General features: G+C 46.0%; 1 protein-coding gene across 1 annotated transcript; it reads left to right on the top strand.

Annotated features, from left to right (window-relative positions):
• The first annotated feature begins 12,377 nt into the window (after positions 1-12,377).
• On the top strand, positions 12,378-18,245 carry LOC125544253 (type I inositol polyphosphate 5-phosphatase 8-like). Its single transcript, XM_048707874.1, has 10 exons — positions 12,378-12,535; positions 13,333-13,412; positions 13,522-13,615; positions 13,774-13,857; positions 14,114-14,213; positions 14,666-14,782; positions 15,665-16,160; positions 16,264-16,493; positions 16,581-16,886; positions 17,407-18,245. Exons 2-10 carry the CDS (start codon positions 13,383-13,385, stop codon positions 17,732-17,734), a joined length of 1,785 nt encoding a protein of 594 aa, XP_048563831.1. The 5' UTR covers positions 12,378-12,535; positions 13,333-13,382; the 3' UTR covers positions 17,735-18,245.
• Positions 18,246-18,606: the final 361 nt, after the last annotated feature.

Genomic DNA, 18,606 nt, shown 5'->3' with positions numbered 1-18,606 from the left:
TATATTAACTAATGTAAAATTGTGATCCATAGAAAAACTACTTTCATAGTGGAGCAAAAGGTGACACAAAAAGCGTCAAATGATGAGCAAAAGGTAACCAATTTTACTAGGGAGATATGAAGTTGTAGTGTGTGCATCTCTCATTCTCTCTTTACTCTGGCTACTAGCCCACCATGCATGATGGCTCGTCACATTTGCACGATACCCACTGCAATACTGAAAGTAGCACATATGTATAGATTATTGAGCTTACATTTCTTTGTAGGAATTAGACTTGTATTAGTGTAGTGTGACTATTGTATATTATCCAGGGACAATTGTAACTGAGTGGCGCAGGTAACTTACAAATCGTCGAGGTCGATCTCGTTTGACGTTGTTTCACGATCCAGTGAATCCTTGTGAGATGTGGTAGGTGCGTACGTACGTAGCATGCACAGAACGTCACCCAAAGAGAGATGGTAGAAATATGTTACAGTTCCTCGCAAAAAAAAATGTTACTATGTAGTAGTAAGGATAACTTTAACTACTACAACAATATACTTCTTAACATGTGCTAAGATTTGTCAGTTTCATAGTTATTGAGTACGGATAGAGCAAGGGTTCCGCGTGAAAAAACAATTGTGAGAATAGGCGCTGTGCCGTATACACGGATAAAGCTCAGATCCGCGCTAGCTGCAGCCATGTCTGGCAAGAAAATGGGATCCTAGCCATTGCAGAACCTCTGGCGGCGCACGAGCGAAGATGCACGTCTCGACAAATAGTTACCGCATTAAGTGACCTCACCAATATCTTTTCATCAACCCATTGCATTGAACATACATGGTTACGTTTGTTTTCTTAATATGGGTTGACTAATTATGTTGGGACAGTTGTAACAGTAAGTAGATGATTTATTGATAGACCAGCTCGCAGGCTAGGTGAGCAAGCTTAACATACTCATGGGTGCATGCAGTCCACAGCGCAAAGGTAAATCGTGTGGAAATGCAGTGCACTGAGCACAAGAAGAAATACATATATGTCTACAACATAGTGTACGCAGAGGGAAATGATGCTTCAAAGCTTGTGGATGAAGATCATGGCCATGACCACCAAATTCGGGAGGTACAACACGAAAATGTTCTTCAGCGGCGACTGGTTCTGCTCGAGAAGTGCAACGTCGCGATGGACCGACGCGTGCGAAATCAGATGCCACCACCGCGCGCTGAAGTACTGTATGTACTTGTTCTTCCACTTCCAGAATCTACACCCTCCAAGCTGCGGCGGGAGGAAAGATTAGCACGACGTGGAGGAGAAGGAATGAATAGATTTTTATGAAATTTTACCCGGTGTTGCATTTGGGGAAACGGATGAGTGGGAGTGGAGGCATCGCATTGGCAGCTTGGTGTGATGGAGATGGTGCTGAGCTGTTCTGTGACATGGAAGAACACATGCTTTGGAAGTCGCTGCAAAAACTGATAGGGATGGAGAAGGGGAGCAACTTCGACTAGCAAGCTGAAGCAAACAAGCAGGGCGTTTAAATAGACAGAGAAAAGCGTCATGCAGCTGCCGTTGTGCCTGATGTGTGATCAGGATGCACAACACACCGCCGTGCAATCAATTCCCAGCAATGACCTCAACGTTTCAATGCGTGGTGCCATGTGGGCCATTCATTGCGGGCGCGGAGGCAAATATGAGCTAGTGTATGCTGACCCCGGGAGGTTATACACGAAGGATGTATTTGATCAGCACGAATCACGTGGGGGTGAGGGGCTGTGATAACGACCTCGCGTGGCCGCACGTACACACGCAAATTATCAACTAAAATGTCTCATATTTGTTTACAGAGGAAGTAATTGGTTCACCTGCAACAACTGCTGGTTCTTATGCTCACCATTTTGTTTTATTCATTTCGGCACAGCATCATACATGGTTCCTCATGCAAATGAAGGAACTCTACGTGAGCGTACATCAATCCGATAGAAATGAACCCATGGACACAGAGGAGCGTGTCAAACCCGGAATCCTGGCCGACGTACGTAAGCTGGCCGTATGGCCGGCCCCGGCCAAACGCCAGGATGCTAGAAGGACAAATGTGTGACGATTTGAATTTCATCCATATCCAAGCCCATCTCTTTTCATGATGTTTGAATTGAAGGGGCAGGGGAGAATGCGGCCAACGGCTCAAGCTGGGCCCACACGCACGCACGAACGCCTAGGTACGTTAACAAAAGGTAAAAGCTAGTGACATGGGGGAAAGCAACACAGATGATTACCAGAGGATAACATACATTTTTTGTTTTGCATGCAACAACTTGCACCGATGCGCCTAGTTTCGTCTAACCTTGGTTTGACTAATAAAGTAACACGCACATCATATGTTTATTTATGAAATCCTTTCACTTACTTTCTTGAGAAATATGCAGACCCTTACGTACACGCATATACACTCACGCATATGAAAACTTTATCCTTATGAGCATCTTTAAAAAACTGAGCCGATGGGTCTCAAGATTGACAAAATCATCGCACATGTGCCTCGCTATTAACAAAAACGTTGCCTCTCACTAAAAGAGTAATCTGCATTTGTAAGACATACTGATGTCAAACCTAGGGTTTGATCCCTGATGGGCTAGGATGCAACCATCCTCTTAACCATGCAACCATATGTAGTTTCTCAAAGTGAGTGACTTTTAATTGATTGATTTCCTCCACCGTTAGTTACTATTACTCCCCCCTTCCTCAACGGATGTATATATAGATATATTTTAAAATGTAGATTTATTCATATTGATGTGTAAATAGTCTGTATTGAAATCGCTAAAAAGACATATACTCCGTATTTAGAAAGGGATGGAGTAACATATATCACGGGTGCATGCCGCCGCACCAAGTGACCACCACTTGATATTTACTTATTGCACCCACGTGGTTAGCTGTCGCCAAACCATTGCGCAGCAAGCTAATTAAGCTTTTTTTACCTGCAAGCAAGCTAATTACTTTTGTCTGTTTATCTCAACTCCCTTTCTGACTTTTTATGTACTCCCTCCGTTTCTAAATATAAATTTTTCTATAAAGATTTCAATGCGGATTATATACAAAGCAAAATGAGTAAATCTATGTGACAAAATATGTCTACGTACATTCATATGTAGTTTGTATTGAAATATCTAAAATAACTTATATTTAAAAACGAAGAGATTATGTCTATCATGGTGGTGGACGTTACCGGGAGCCAGCCGAGTCAGCATGCATGCATGCCAACTCGTTTCCTGTAACGCGGTGAGAGTGGCTGACCAGTCCACCCTGCATGCCTACGTGTGCACGCACGCGAGCAATTTCACTAGCGGAGTAGCAACGGCTGTACGTACGTACGCGTAGGGCCCTCCGCCCTCACTGCAGGTGCCACAAAATAACTCAAAAGCGTGGGTAAGCTATGCACGCACCGCCGCCCTTCATCGCCACACCTCCAAAAAAATAAGCAGCAGGAGTCTTTTGGTTCGGTTCGGTGTCAAGAGCTCAGTGGTTGTGAGTTTTTCTTTTCTATCAGTGGTTCCAAGTTGTCAACTCCGGCCTACAGACTGTTTTTCTTTCCTACAAGTAGTTCTGTGTGTGCAGTGGCGGAGGACGAAAAATATAATTTAAGATGGGACGAACCCTAAAGACTAATGATGATTTGATGTAATATCAAAATAGCTTTTACATAATAATAATAATAATAATAATAATAAACTCATAATTTTACATGATTTTAAACTAATCTAAATACGATGGAAATGCAAAGCATATTTAAATAAATCTGAAAACATATGGATAATGAAGCTTTAATGCTATTAAAGATTGCGAAGCTATTCTCTGAAAATTTACATCATAAACTGACAACATGAAAACGTAGATATTTATAGCTCTGCAGATGATGGCGTGCTGTACTTTATTTCAGAGATAGCGTGGTTATTTCTGGAGAACGAGAGAACGTGTATTTTTCGAGGAAGAGAGAGAGCATGGTGTCCTGACTGGTGTGTGCGACTGATCGATCGAGTTGGATGGGCTTGATCGCTTTGACAGTTTCCGCTTAGCGAACGGTGCGCAGCAGCAGGAACTCATGGGCCAAATAACCTAGACAGAATCATTTGGCAAATTCCGTAAACCTTTGTAGGTACCCATAAAAAAGAAACGTAAACCTTTGTAGGTGCTATTTACATACTAAATTGTGATGTACTCCCTTCGTTTAAAAAAGCTTGTTTCAAGCTTGTCTCTTAAATGGATATATGTAACACTAATTTGATGCTAGATACATCAATTTAAAGGACCAACTTTTGTGGACAGAGGGAGTAGGCGATTAGCTGACAAAATTAGTTGACTGTTAGTTTCTATTAGCTAGTTGGTGACCGATCAGCCAGTAATAATTAACCTCAGTGTCTACATGGATCCATGTAATCAACGTTGGACTGGAGCTGGAAGATGACCTAGCGCCCTCCCTTTCTCCTGTAAACGTTCGCCGGAGTTGCCAATCACCGGTGAACGCCGTATATGCATGCATGCCTACGACGTACGTACGACGCTTCCATCCCATACAGCCTACGTCGTAGTATACATGCCGTTCTAGCAAGTGCACGTGCACACGGGGGACATGCATCACGAGCAGTCCACTGGTCGGAACCGGAGGAGCCACCGCCGGCCGGCCGCCTTCACCTCGGCGACCGAGTTGGCTGTACACATGCAGCTACTCCTAGCTAGCTGGCGTGTCAAACCGGGACGGGGCTCCCGGCCGACCGACCTACACGTGCATATATAGACATACGCAGTGGCGTATGATGGCCGGCCCCGGCCGAACGTATGAAATCCATCCATACGACCATATCGGCATGCATCACTTGGTAGCCGAGGAGCAACACTCACGTGGGGCCCGCCAGCAGGGACCGATCGGGAAGATGTTCTCACCGTTGACCCTTGCAGGATAGTAGTACTCCTGCTAGCTCCCATCCCATGCATTGAACGCGTACGTACAAAACCGATCGAGAACAAAGGTGGTACTAGTACAAAAGCGAGTGTACCAAAGGATAACATTTTTGTTTGTTTGTGTTGCTTGTTTTACTTGCAACTTGCGCCAGTGTGCTCGCCGCACCAAGTGACATATACGTATATACTTATGCAGCCAGGCGATTAATTAGCTGTCGCTAGACGATTGCTACCATCCCTGCAAAAAAAAAAGAGATAGCTACCAAGCTAAGTTTTTTTTCCTTTTTCTGAAACGGATACCAAGCTAAGTTAGTCAGAGTTTTAGCTCAACTCCCAAACATTAGGGTATGTACAATGGTTGATAAGACAGTCTTATCTTAAGTCTTGCATGTAATTTAGAGATGACAATAAAAAGAGTCTACAATGGGTCATCTCTTAGTCTTATCTTCAATAACTAGCTATTCCTAAAAACGTGGTGAGACATATTATGCTAAGAGATTATCTCTTGTCTTTTCTTAAATAAGAGAAAACAAACCTTTTCTTATGAGTTCTCTCTCCTCCACCTCATAATTTATCCTACGTGTCACTCGTAAGATAGCATCATTGTACATGCCCTTATGAAATACGGCCCCCCTTTATCTCTTCTTGTCTATGCCACGCTGGATGTACGGGAGGTCGAGTCAGCAATTCAGCATGCCAGCAGCTCCTTTTCTGTAACTAAGTAACGCACCCAAGACTGCTGACTTGCTGAACTGAGCTACTACGTGCTGCACGTACGCGTACGGCCCAGCTCTGGGTGCTGGTGTCACAAAAGAAGCTCAAAAGCGTCGGTAAAGGGAGTCAACAACAAGCTACACACCGCCGACCTTCAAAAATTTAAGCAAGGGCAGCCTTTTGGTTTTGTTCGGTGTCAAGAGCTCAGTGGTTGTAACTTGTCAACTCCGGGAGAGTGAAGTCTCAAATAAACCTTAAGATTGTAGAGGCCTACATAAACAAACCTTTATCTTTAAATCCCTGAAGTTGATACCCTATATTTACAGATCCCAGTTAATCCTAACCCTGTATCAGTGAAATCATGTTTGGCGTAGTATTAAAGGTGTGATCCCAGCCGGGATCATTTCTACTGTCACTTACTATGTGGGCCCATATTTCATACGCATCTTCTTCCCCAATCTCTTCCTCACAAGTGCATGGCCGGTGGATCGATTCTAGCCGCCGGCTAATTGGTGTGTGCAAGTACACCAAACAAACAAACGAACGTGGTGTAGTGTAGAAGGCTTAGCTCGTCCTCGGCCATTGACGCCTCGTTTGTCTGGAGCTGCGCCACCCCCTCTGACTTGAGGTGTCCATGCGGCAGCGTCAGTCCATCGATAGTTGTCGGAAGAACCTTGCTACGGCAGCCTCAAAGAGCGGAGCAGCTGCTTGGGCACGCCATCCAGGCATCTCTCGAGCTCCTCGCCCGGCCCGTCCAGCCCGCGGATGACGGTGGTGACAAGGGTAACGCCGGCGGCGGCCGGAGAAGTCTTGTTCTTCCGTGAACTTCGTGAGGCGCGCGGTGAGTCTAGCCTGCTTGAAGCAGGCGAGGACCGCGAGGTACTGTTGGTGCCCTGGTCGACGAAGTCGGCCCATCTCACCAAGGCCATGGTACTGTTGGTGCCGCTCGCCGGCGCAGCGTACTATTGTGGCTGGTGCTGCCCCCGACCATAAGCAACCGCTGCCCACGCTGGCCAGTACCATCTACCATCTACTATTGCTACTGCTCGCACTAGTAGAAAAAGGGGGCTTTGGTCCAGGCCGGGTAACCCCATTAGTCCCGGTTCAGTCCAGAACCGGGACCAATGGGTGCATTAGTCCCGGTTCGTGGCATGAACCGGGACTAAAGGGTGCGATGCCCATTAGTCCCGGTTGGTGGCACCAACCGGGACTAAAGGTCTAACCTTTAGTACCGGTTGGTGCCACCAACCGGGACTAATGGCCTTTGAGACATTAGTACCGGTACTAAAGGTCCAATTTTCAAACTCCCCCCCCCCCCCCCCCCCCCCCCCCCCCCCCCCCGGTGGACCGTCTTTTCAGTTTTAGAAGAAACAAAAGGAAATGATGGAAATGTCAAAAAAAATAAAATAAAATAAGTTTCCCATGTGATATGTGGTCTAGTTGTTGGGAAATTTTACAAATATGAATTTCGACTTTATTTACAAAATCTCTCTGGAATTTGTAAAATGGGCATAACTTTTGCATACGAACTCGGATTAAAAAGTTTTTATATGAAAAATCATCTACTCGAAAAGTTACGCTCAAATTTGTAGAATCCTCAAATTCCAAAAGGATCCTACGGCCTGTTTGCAAATTTGTAGAATCCTCAAATTCCAAAAGGAAAAAAAAGTTATGCTCAAATTTCAGTTTTTTTTAATTTTCATTAAATCTGGTCAAACTATGGTCAAACTACTTATTCAAGAAGTATTAGTGTTACTAAATAATTATTCTGGAATATTAGTGTTATTAAATAATTATTTTAGTTTTTTGAATTTTGGTCAAATCTGGTCAAACTGTGGTCAAACAATGGTCAAACTACTTATTCAAGAAATATTAGTGTTACTAAATAATTATTGTTTTTTAGAACAATAGTTTCAAACTCAAACAGTGAAATGTGTGACTTCATGCTTAAGCTAAAATCCTGAGGGTTAATAGGATTAACATCTTACTATTGTCAGGAAAACAACGAGTGCAGACTTGGAAACGAGGGAGAATAGAACCTGGAAGTTAAGGGTGCTCAGGCTGGGGGAGTGGGAGGATGGGTGACCGCCTGGGAAGTTAGATGATTTCGAATGATGAGGGGTGATTAGAGATTAAATTGAGCAGTGATGAGAGGGGTGATTAGAGATTAGAGATTAAAATAAATCAAAAAATTTCAAAAAAAAATTCAAAAAAAATCAGAAAATTACCTTTAGTACCGGTTGGTGTTACCAACCGGGACTAAAGGTGGACCTCCAGGCCACGTGGAGGGCCTTTAGTCCCGGTTCAAGAACCGGGACTAAAGACCCTTATGAACCGGGACTGCAGGCCCTTTTTCTACTAGTGTCGCCGCCACCGTGCACATGGAAAGAGCAGCTTTCCTATGTGCACATGCTACATGCTAAGCTCACACAAGGTGACACTCTCGTCTTTGCTATGCTCTATGCTTCTTCTTTTTTAAGCCGGGCATGTTGTGCTATGTGGTATTGCCATTGATGGATCCGAGGAAACGGAATAGCAGGAGATAGATGGGAACGAGGAAGAATGTCTATGATGCGTTGATCAGCGCCAACAGTGAAAAAAGCAGGTTCCCGGGTAGGATTGTGCTTTTCCCGGTGTGCCAAATGTATCTAGGGTTCGAGTAGACCGGGATCAGAGAGGTCAGGGTACAGACTTTAGGGATTTAAAAGTGAGGGTTCATTTGCGTCGGCCTCTACAACCTCAGGGTTTATTTCAGACTTCACTCACCCCGGGAAGGCATGCCAGTGACAAATATCCTACTAGCAAGCAGTACAATTTTTTGAACAAATTTTTTTACAGGAACTTCCTCTAACACTTATCTTTGTGTACATTCTTTTTTTCGAACCATGCTTCACCCATTTTTACTACTTGCATAAAGTGTTTTCTGCGAATCAATATGTGGCTGGATGGTTAGGAGGACAGTGGAATCACTAGCACACCAAGCTAGGTTTAAGTTCTAGAGTTGACATTGGTGCTCGTATTATTTCTGAAATTATTTTAGGCTTCCGGCGATATTTGTTCAGTGGTAGGAGACGTTCCCGTCGACTGCCTGGTGACTTTGAAAAATCTCAAGATGCTATGCCGGCTGAGTCTCTCGAAAGTGCTCATAGGGGTAGGGTGGGTGTGCGTGCATTCATAGGAATGGATGTTTGTTCATGTATGTAAACGATTTTGATTGTACTGTGTTAAATAAAATAAATAGGGTTTCCCTACTTTATATGTAAAGCAACCATCACCAAGCCAACCGATACAAAACACACGGATACAGAGGCGTTGAGAACAGCCTCGCTGCCTCAAACAACTTCAAGTCAACAAAACAGATGAACAATAGGCGTCACTATGGAGTCCTCGAGGACGATCCTCAACTGTGGACAAGCCATTGCGAATAGACAAAGCTAAGAATAATGAACCATGGGCTCCAAGATGTCACCTTGAGGAAGGGAGTGACACCGGAGTATCGCCACCGCCCAATCCGAGGATCGGGGTTAGCACCATGACGAACAATGAGTACCCACAATTTACGTACTACTCCCTTCGTTTCTAAATATAAGTTTTTTAAAGATTTCAATATGTACCACATACGGATGTATGCATATAGACGTAGTTTAGAGTGTAGATTCAATCATTTTGCTTCGTTTGTAGGCCATATTACAATCTTTAAAAAGACTTATATTTAGAAACGAAAGAAGTACATTTCGATGTAGGCGATTAGCTGACAAAATTAGTTGGTGAACTAACCTCAGTGTCTACATGGATCCGCGTAATCGACGTCAAATCGTAATGAAAAGTGTTCATTGTTGGGCTGCAACGATGGACGGAAAGGGAAGTAAAATATGCAATCCCATGCACGCGAGAGGCAAAGCCATGAAGGTCGACGCTGGACTTGAGCTGGAAGATGACCTAGCTAGCGCCCTCTCTTTCTCCTGTAAACGTACGCCAGAGTGTACTCCTATACTTGTCTTGGTGGCCGAGGAGCAACACTCACGTGGGGCCCGCCAGCAGGGACCGATCCAGAAGAATGGCAGCGTTAATGCCGACGTTGGAACCGTTGACCCTTGCAGGCTCCCATGCATTGAACGCATGCGTGCAAAACCGATCCAGAAATTTTTTGTCTTAAACTTGTCATTCAAATGAATGTATCTAACACTAACTTGATACTATATACATTTACTTGAGTAATAAGCTTTTTCGAACAAAGGGAATACTAGCTAGTACAAAAGTGACTGTACCAAAGGATAACATTTTTGTTTGTTTGCTCGCTTGTTTTACTTGCAACTTGCACCAGTGTGCTTGCCGCGCCAAGTGACATATACTTATGCAGCCAGGCGATTAGCTGCCGCTAATTGATTGCTACCAAGAGTAAGTTTTTCTTTTTCCTTTTTTTTTGAAACGGATATATACCAAGCTAAGTTAGTCAGAGTTTTAGCTCAACTCCCAAATATTATGAAATACCGCCCCCCTTTATCTCTTCTTGTGTATGCCACGGTGGGTGTACGGGAAGTCGAGTCAGCAATTCAGCATGCCAGCGGCTCCTTTTCGGTAAGTACCCACTTTGTTTTTATTTAGTCTACGTATTAGATTTAATCAAAGTCAAGCTTTGTAAATTTTAATAAAATTTATAAACAAAAATATTAACATATACAATAACAAAATAATATCATTAGATTCATTATTGAATGTATTTTCACATCATATATATTTGTTAGAGCACTTTCAATAGACGCGCCAAATAAAGTGCATGCTGAAAAAGATGCTTATATAGCGTGCGCGACCAAAAAAAGCGCTCCAGCAGAAGCTGTAAAATAGAGCACGCACAAAAACAAAGCCGTAAATTTAGTGCACGCGGGCTGTGGGGCTGCATATTTGAGGCGCCGGCTTGTGCGTGCGGTCTGCTACATGTGGGACCGCCGGGTTGGGCGCCATGTTTTTTTGCGTCTGCTAAACCTCCCGCGCGCAAAAACATTATTTCAGCGCTGCAAAACCTTTTTAATGGGTCGCGCTAGCATGCGTCCGTTGGAGATGCTCTTATAGTAAATGCTTATACTTTTAAACTTGTTCAAATTTTATGAAGTTTGATTTCAGTCAACTCTAATATGCAAAGTAAATAAAAACAAAGGGAGTAACGCGCCCAAGACTGCTGACTTGCTGAATTGAGCTATTACGTGATGTACGTACGCGTAGGGCCCAGCTCTCGGTGCTGGTGTCAGAAAAAAAAAGCTCAAAAGCGTCGGTAAAAAGGGTCAACAAGAAGCTACGCTCCGCCGACCTTCAGACGCCTCCAAAAAATTTAAGCAATGGCAGTCTTTTGGTTTGGTTCGGTGTCAAGAGCTCATTGGTTGTAACTCGTCAACCCCGGCCAGGCATGTCAGTGACAAATATCCTACCACAGCAAGCACTACAATTTGCCTACATTTTTTTTTTTGAAACAGGCTTCACCCATTTTTACTACTTGCATAATGATAGTATCGAAAAAACTTTCCTGCGAACTAATCTGTGGTTGGATGGTTAGGAGGACAGTGTATCCATTTCTCATCAGGGTTGAAGTTCTAGACTTGACACTGATGCTCGCATTATTCTTGGATTTATTTTAGGCTTCCGACGATATTTGTTCAGTTAGAGAAGATGTTCCCATGAACTACGTTGCGCCTGTGGTGACTTCGTAAAATCTCAAGATGCTATGCCGACTCACCCAGGCCACCACCATGCCACACGGCCCTGATCACCAGACATCATCTGAGTCGCGTGCTCCGCCCCCGATCACCGAGGCTCCCACCACACCAAGGCTGCCGCCCGTTCATCCATGGCACCATCTCCATCCCCGCCCCATGCTCATAACCAAGACGATCGAAGAGACGGGCATAACGATAATACAGTGATGGACAGACAACAAGAGGTACAATAGAAATGAAATGAAATAGCGAATTTGTAGAATTACCAAGCATTAATTGCATACATTATCTATGTACAGTTGAAACAACAAACACCACATGAAAGAGGACCACATGAAAGTGGCAAAGTGTCATTTTCTTTAGTTTTTCGGACATGGGAATGTTTTGCTCTGGAATTCAATGAATTACAAGACCTTTCCACATGGAGAGAAAATTTGCAAAAACAAAAATGATGTGCAAATAGATCGTACTACAAGGCAATTTACAGAAGTGAAGTTACATTTGTTGACCATCTAGCATTATTGTCAAACTACCGATCGAAGTATTACCCGTGGAAAGCCGATATGGTCGATTAGGCAAGTAACATCAAAATAAGGAATTTTCCAGAGGTTGTAATTCCTCTCGGACTGTAAGTAGATGCATTATAGTCAGATTTTTTTTGTGAGTTCATTATAGTCAGATTGTCGATTATGTACAGTTGAAAACCAACTGAATGATCCGCAGATTGTATTTCCTCGGGGAATGATTAGCGCGACGAAAACATTATTTTGCCGGCAGAAAGAAAATAAAAATTCGTCTTGTTATTTACAAGGAAAACCTGAGACGCCAGAATATATGAATCAATTTTGGAAATGCAACCAACAAAGGCTACATACTACTAGCACCTTGGTGGTGTGGGCCCACAGGCAGAGAGACAGGGGTGGCGACCAGCGTTTTTCACCCCATGGCCCACATGGCAGTGCGCACCGCACCTATAAAGGCAGCAGGCCGCACCCCCACTCCCACGCTTCGTCCCCCACCTCCCACACCTCTTCTTCCTCCTCCCCCCACCTCCCGCACCTATAAAATTATCCCAGCAAACCGCCCACCTCTCCCCTCTCTCCCTCGCTCTCGCGGCACGTCAACCCCATTATCCTCCTTCCTCCCCCTCCCGCGGCAGATTGCTCGATCAAGTCAAGGTAACCGCTCCTGAAAGCCCTGAGCTACCGCCTCGATCCTCCATTGATTCTTGCCTACCTCTGCTCTGCTTTCAAGAACAGTTTCCTACTTTTCTTCTTCCCCGCACCGCACCACTGAGCGCATAGTATTTCCCGTGCTTTCTTCACTGCCACGGCCATGGGATGCTCTTGCGAATTTAGGTCCGTGTACGCTGTGGAGAGTAGAGATTGTGGTGGAGAAAATGGGTGTCTTTCCAGTTCTTGCATCTACTTACAGAAAAAATCTGACTATATCGGCCGGTTCAAATGGTGATTTTGGGGATGAATGTGTACCGGCCGGTGCCTTGAACCGGCCGTCGATGCATGTGCTCCGTCTGCTCGCTTGCTTGATGATTTCTGAACTAGATCGGCCAAACATGATAGATTTATCTAGTAGTAGTACGTATCAGATTGGCACCGCCCCTCCACTTGGTTGGTTTTGCTTTATTCTTCTTGCCCGGTCTGCTCTCCTCTGCTCTGCTTGAGCTCTCGTTTACTTTACTCTTCCCCCTCCAGCTCCAGCAGAGCAGCTGCTAAGCTGTATTACCGGACTAGTTTAGTTCAGCACCAGTAGTTTATTCGCACCTCCCTCCCCTACATGCCTACATTTTTAATAAGTAGATTATTAGTCAGTACTGGTGCCGCTTGAGATTTAACACTTTTTGCGACGTTCTTTACACCTAGTTAAAGAGCCAAGAATCGGAGCTGTTGTATTGTATCCGATTCGATTCCGGCCTGGAGTAGTCAGTCCCTCATCACATATCATCATCTCTTTACAGATTGACGGACGCGGACAGAGCATCCAGGAGACTGGTCGGCAGATCGAATCATGGCGACGGACAATGCAAGAATCCCAAAGGTATGGTTTCGAATCAATCTCTGGATTCAGGAACATCGTTCTCTTTCAAATTTCTTCCTTCTTTTATTTATACAGAGACTAATTTTCGTTCGTTTGTTTGTTTGCGCAGTCGTCGTCGTGGCCGAGGAGGACGAGGACGGCGGTGAGGAGATGGCTGAGCCTCAAGAGCAACGCAGAGCCGTCCTTCCATTCAGACTGCACCAGTAAGTCGATCGCCATGATCCATCAAAGAAACAACCATTTCTATCTATTATTGTTCTTGGAGTTCCATCTAACAAAACCTCCGACAGGATAGTTCTCCAACGGTTAACTAATCACACGAACATCAACTAACTCTGCGTGTTGTCTAAAATTCGATCAGGTGATAGGTTTGGCAGCAGAGGGCAGGAGCAGGGGAGGCGCAAGAGCTGCTCGGACAGGGACGGCAGCCGGCGAGATCTGTCAGGTACGGACCACTTAACAAACTTTTACTGTCACAGCAACTGCTGGTGCTGTTAGCTGCAACAACGGCAACAACAACAACAACAAACAGCTCTGTACATCTTTGTCCCCAGATAAAACCATCAAAAGAGACACACACACAGACATAGCAGCAACTGTTTCATCACACGAGATGGAACAGTTTTGTAATGGAGCCGAATGAACGAACGTGGTCTGAATGTCTTGTTGGTCTGGATTGTTGTTTGTTTGTGCGTGCGTAGGTGAAGCAGGGTGGTTGGTGGAGGAGGGGCGCGAGAATCTGATGCCTCCCCACCCGCGGTATGGGCCGGGCTCGTCGTGGCAGCCTCCCAAGGAGCTCAGGTCAGTGACTCACACACGAGCCCTGATCTTCATGCGTCAATGTCTCTGCACTTCAATTGCTTTTTCCTTATCATGTCGATTGTCAACGCATATAAATCTGCGTGCATCATGTGCATATGGAACAAGAGCTCCATACCTAGTGAAGCAAACGAACAAAATACAGCCTGTTCTCTGAAAGTCCGAGCATCTTTTTTCTATTATTGGGTTCAGAGAGAAAACACCCTACTACCAGTAGTAGCATATTTAGAGAAAGTCGGAATATCAACTAAGCGGATGGGGTTGAGTTGAGGCCATGGACTTGCGCTTACTGAATGATTGATTAAACCATGTTGATTCATGTGCAAACAACATTTCGATTCCATTCGCAAAAATGGGACATGTTGATTCATTTCTGGATAGTTTATACCGTACGGTAATTAACTGTATTTTTGTATGTTTATAAAAAAATACAGGGTGCTGGTGGGGACGTGGAACGTGGGCGGCAGAGCTCCGCACCAAGGGCTCGACCTCTCCGACTGGCTCCTCGACCAACATGCCTCTTCCTCACCTCCCCACATCTATGTTCTCGGGTACGTATGTGCATACTACTCGTGTCGATATACTGTTTTCTGGTAGTGCGTTGAACTCGTTTGTCTCTTTCGTTTTGTATCGGTGGATATAGCCTTCAGTTATGATTTATGAAAATAGCATACGTAGTGTAATGAACTAATGATGCACACATTGGGTTACTTGGAAAGTGTACTGGTTGAAATTGCCACTCACTCAAAGGAATGCTGTTGAGTGAGTACTGAGGCTGGTCACAATAGGGAGAAACTTAGGAGTAACATCACACACTCCAATACAACTTTGCTTATGTGGCATATATTTAATGAAGAGAGAGGTGCTTGTGGTAACTAGCTAAGTTACCGGAACATCACACACTCCAAGAAACAATGAGTCTATAACCTAATAAATACATCGTTGCATGACACTACATAGATGTTCCTACCCACTATGAAGATAGTAATATAGTCTAGAAAAATGTGTATGTTACTAGCTTATGTTCTTGCCCTTTATGACCAGCCTGAATACACCCACTGAAAGGAATTGGTAGGAGTGAACTTTAATTTGTGTGGATTTCAGTGCAGAGCGCAAACCCATATGCCGGCCAGAATCATGACAGGACGTCGTGTACCTTACCTTACTTGCATAGGAGTGAGTATTTTACCTGTAGTACATATTGTCATGGGTTTCGGAGTTGGACTTATGCAACTAATCATGATTAGTCATCCCATCACTCCTCAAAAACTATAATTGGTGTAGTTCAAGGTGAGTACGAGAGATGTTGATGTAGTTAAATTTACTTACTAGATCAGCGTAAACAAAGTCATGCTGTCGTGTGAAACGGTGACATAATGATGGAGTATATAAAGTGATTCTGAAGTTTGATTAAGTTAATTCTTGTGTCACAGCTTTCAGGAAATAGTGCCGCTGAACGCTGGGAATGTTCTCGGCGCGGAGGACAAGGGCCCTGCTTCCAAGTGGCTCGACCTTATTGGGCAAGCCTTGAATCCTTCCTCCTTGGAGAGAACCAACAGTTATCACCACAGTCACCGGTGCACCGCTGCCGAGGAGGCGAACCCTGAATGTAGCCAAAAGGCCAAGGTCATCTTCTCGGACATACCGGTGATGGATGATGCAGTATCAGAGCTTGAGGAGGAGGAGGAGGAGGAGGAGGAGGATAGCGAGCCTTCCACGTCGAACCCAGAGTCGAGCAGCGAGGAGGAGACGAGTGAGTTTGCGACGATGTTGCGAGAGAGGGCGAGTCATGGATACCGACTGGCTGCTAGCAAGCAGATGGTGGGCATCTTCCTCTGCGTGTGGGTCCGGGCGGATGTTATGCCACGTGTCACCGGGCTCAGGGTCTCTTGTGTTGGCAGGGGCATCATGGGGTACATGGGAAACAAGGTGAATTTCCGCAAATAGTAGAATCATGAAATTTTGCAAATTTAATTTGTGCGAGTTGATATTCAGGAAAGTTGTTGCTGAAATGGTTGCGGATATGTGATAGGGGTCCATCTCGATCAGCCTGACGCTGCAAGGTGGCAGCTCGGAGGCGGCGTCGACGAGCCTGTGCTTCGTGTGCACGCACCTGGCGTCCGGCGAGAAGGACGGCGACGAGGTGCGCCGGAACAGTGACGTGGCCGAGATCCTCAAGCGGACGAGGTTCCCGCGCCCCCACCGCTTCTCGAAACTGCCGGCGGCAGCACCGTCGTCGCCGGAGACCATCTTGGAGCACGAGTACGTACGACACCAAACCAAAGTCACATCTTCTTCTGATCATCTGAACTGGACTCTGCCTCTGACCGTGGCGTTTTGGAACGGCAGCAAGGTCATCTGGCTGGGCGACCTGAACTACCGTCTGTCGTCGACGGGCGGCGGCGGCGGCGGCGACGGCGAGACGCGGGGGCTGCTGGAGCGGAACGAGTGGCGGGCGCTGCTGGAGCGCGACCAGCTGCGCGCGGAGCAGAGGGCCGGGCGTGTGTTCGGCGGCGGTTGGGAGGAAGGGGAGATCCGGTTCCCTCCCACGTACAAGTACCTGGCCGAGTCCGACACCTACGCCATGGCCGCCCTGAGCTCCTCCGCCGCCGCCGGGAGGCCGTCGCGGGAGAAGAAGAAGCGCACGCCGGCATGGTACGTAATTGTTACTCCGTAATTAACCATTTGTCAGCGCTAAAAAGTGCATCTGACCCAAGGATCATGCGAGCGTCAGTTCGGTTAGGAGCTAATCAATCAGAGGTTCAGAGGTCTCACATAGCGTGGTCCGTGCGTGCTCATGCGAGACCTGAGAAGATCATGGCGGAGCACTCACTGCACACTGCATCTGCATGATTTGAGCTTAGGCACATGCTCTGCGATTAGCTCAGACTTGAATTAATTAGTGAGGCTAGCTAGGGTGGCGTAGACTCCATGGTGACCAGTCCTTGTCGCGCCAAGCTAGTCTCCATGAGGAATCTACCTACCTAGCGGTGCAGCAGATGCAAGCTTTGTGCATGCACTGCACGTAGTAGTTAACTATACTCCAATGGCCACTCGCCGCCATGATCTACCTAGCGCTAATTAATCTACTGCTGGCTAAACTAGTCTGCTAATTCCTTCGAGGCTTCGACGACCATGTCGCTGATGGTTAATTTATTGGGTGGTGGTATTGCAGGTGCGACCGCATCCTGTGGCGCGGCGAGGGCGTGGAGCAGGCGTGGTACGAGCGCGGCGAGTCCCGGTTCTCCGACCACCGCCCCGTCAACTCCCTCTTCTCCATCCGCCTCCACCACGCCGACGACGACGGCAGCAGCCTGCCGGCCACCGCCAAGACGTGCTGCCGGCAAGGCAGGAGGCGGCCACCCGGCAGCAGGGCGATGACGTCGACGACGGTGCGGGAGGCGGCGACACGCGGCGGCGCGGTGATCGAGGCGGAGGAGATGCTCGTCGAGAGGCTCGTGCCACCGCGGGACTGCCGCTGCCTCCGGTCCTCCAGATTTTGACACAGGTGAACATCGACAGACAAGGACAGAAACGGCAGCAGCCTCAAAAGGTGGCCGTCCCGGCGCACGCGGCACGCCTGCCGGCCGGCTTTCTCTGAAACAGAGGCGAGCCCAGCCCGGCCGAGAGCGTAGCCTGCCCGTGGTGCGTGCGTGCACCGGCCGGCAGGTGGCGTACGTGGTCATGATTGCTCGCCATTTGCAGCAATTTTTACTCTGAGACTGCGAGGTGGAGGACGAGAGACATTCTTCTCGGGAACGCGCAAGCTTTTCAGGGTGGATGCATGCTGCCTTCAGAGTTCAGAGGAATCTTCTTAGAGTAATTTTTCCTTCATGTCTAAACTTTTTACAGTATGTAGACAAGGGGTATAGTATAGGATAGGAAATTAGGAATGCTCTTTTTGTCCTCTTTTCTCTCGGATCATCTTGTTCTGGACGTAGATAAGAAAAACTGTAATCCGATCCCAAAATTGCTTTCGGTTCATATCATATATACTCCCTCCTTTCCGGTTTATAGGACTTATCTTAAAAATTTTGTTTTTCCATTTCATAAGGCTCAATTTGATTGTTTTTCATCACATGTTTAGATTTCAAGGTGCATTAAATCATTGCATGCAAGTACTAACAGAAAATTGACCAATGCATGTAATTTATGCATGCATGCATTGCAATTAATGCATTGATAAACATATTTTTTTAAAGAAAACAAGAGCATTAATTGGGTGCTTTTGCAAACTACAAAAAGTATTCCACCACTCACCGTCTACCTTGGTTGGTGAGAATTTTGAATTGAGCCTTATAAACCGGTTGTTTATCCAAGGAAATCGGTTGTTTATCCAAGTTGTTGTAAAGGTTCTGGGAAATTCCTGATGCAT

This window comes from Triticum urartu, chromosome 1 (assembly GCF_003073215.2).
Source record: "Triticum urartu cultivar G1812 chromosome 1, Tu2.1, whole genome shotgun sequence".
Classification (NCBI taxonomy): domain Eukaryota; kingdom Viridiplantae; phylum Streptophyta; class Magnoliopsida; order Poales; family Poaceae; genus Triticum; species Triticum urartu.
Note: the sequence above shows the minus strand (reverse complement) of the source record. Positions and strands in the feature narration are given on the sequence as shown.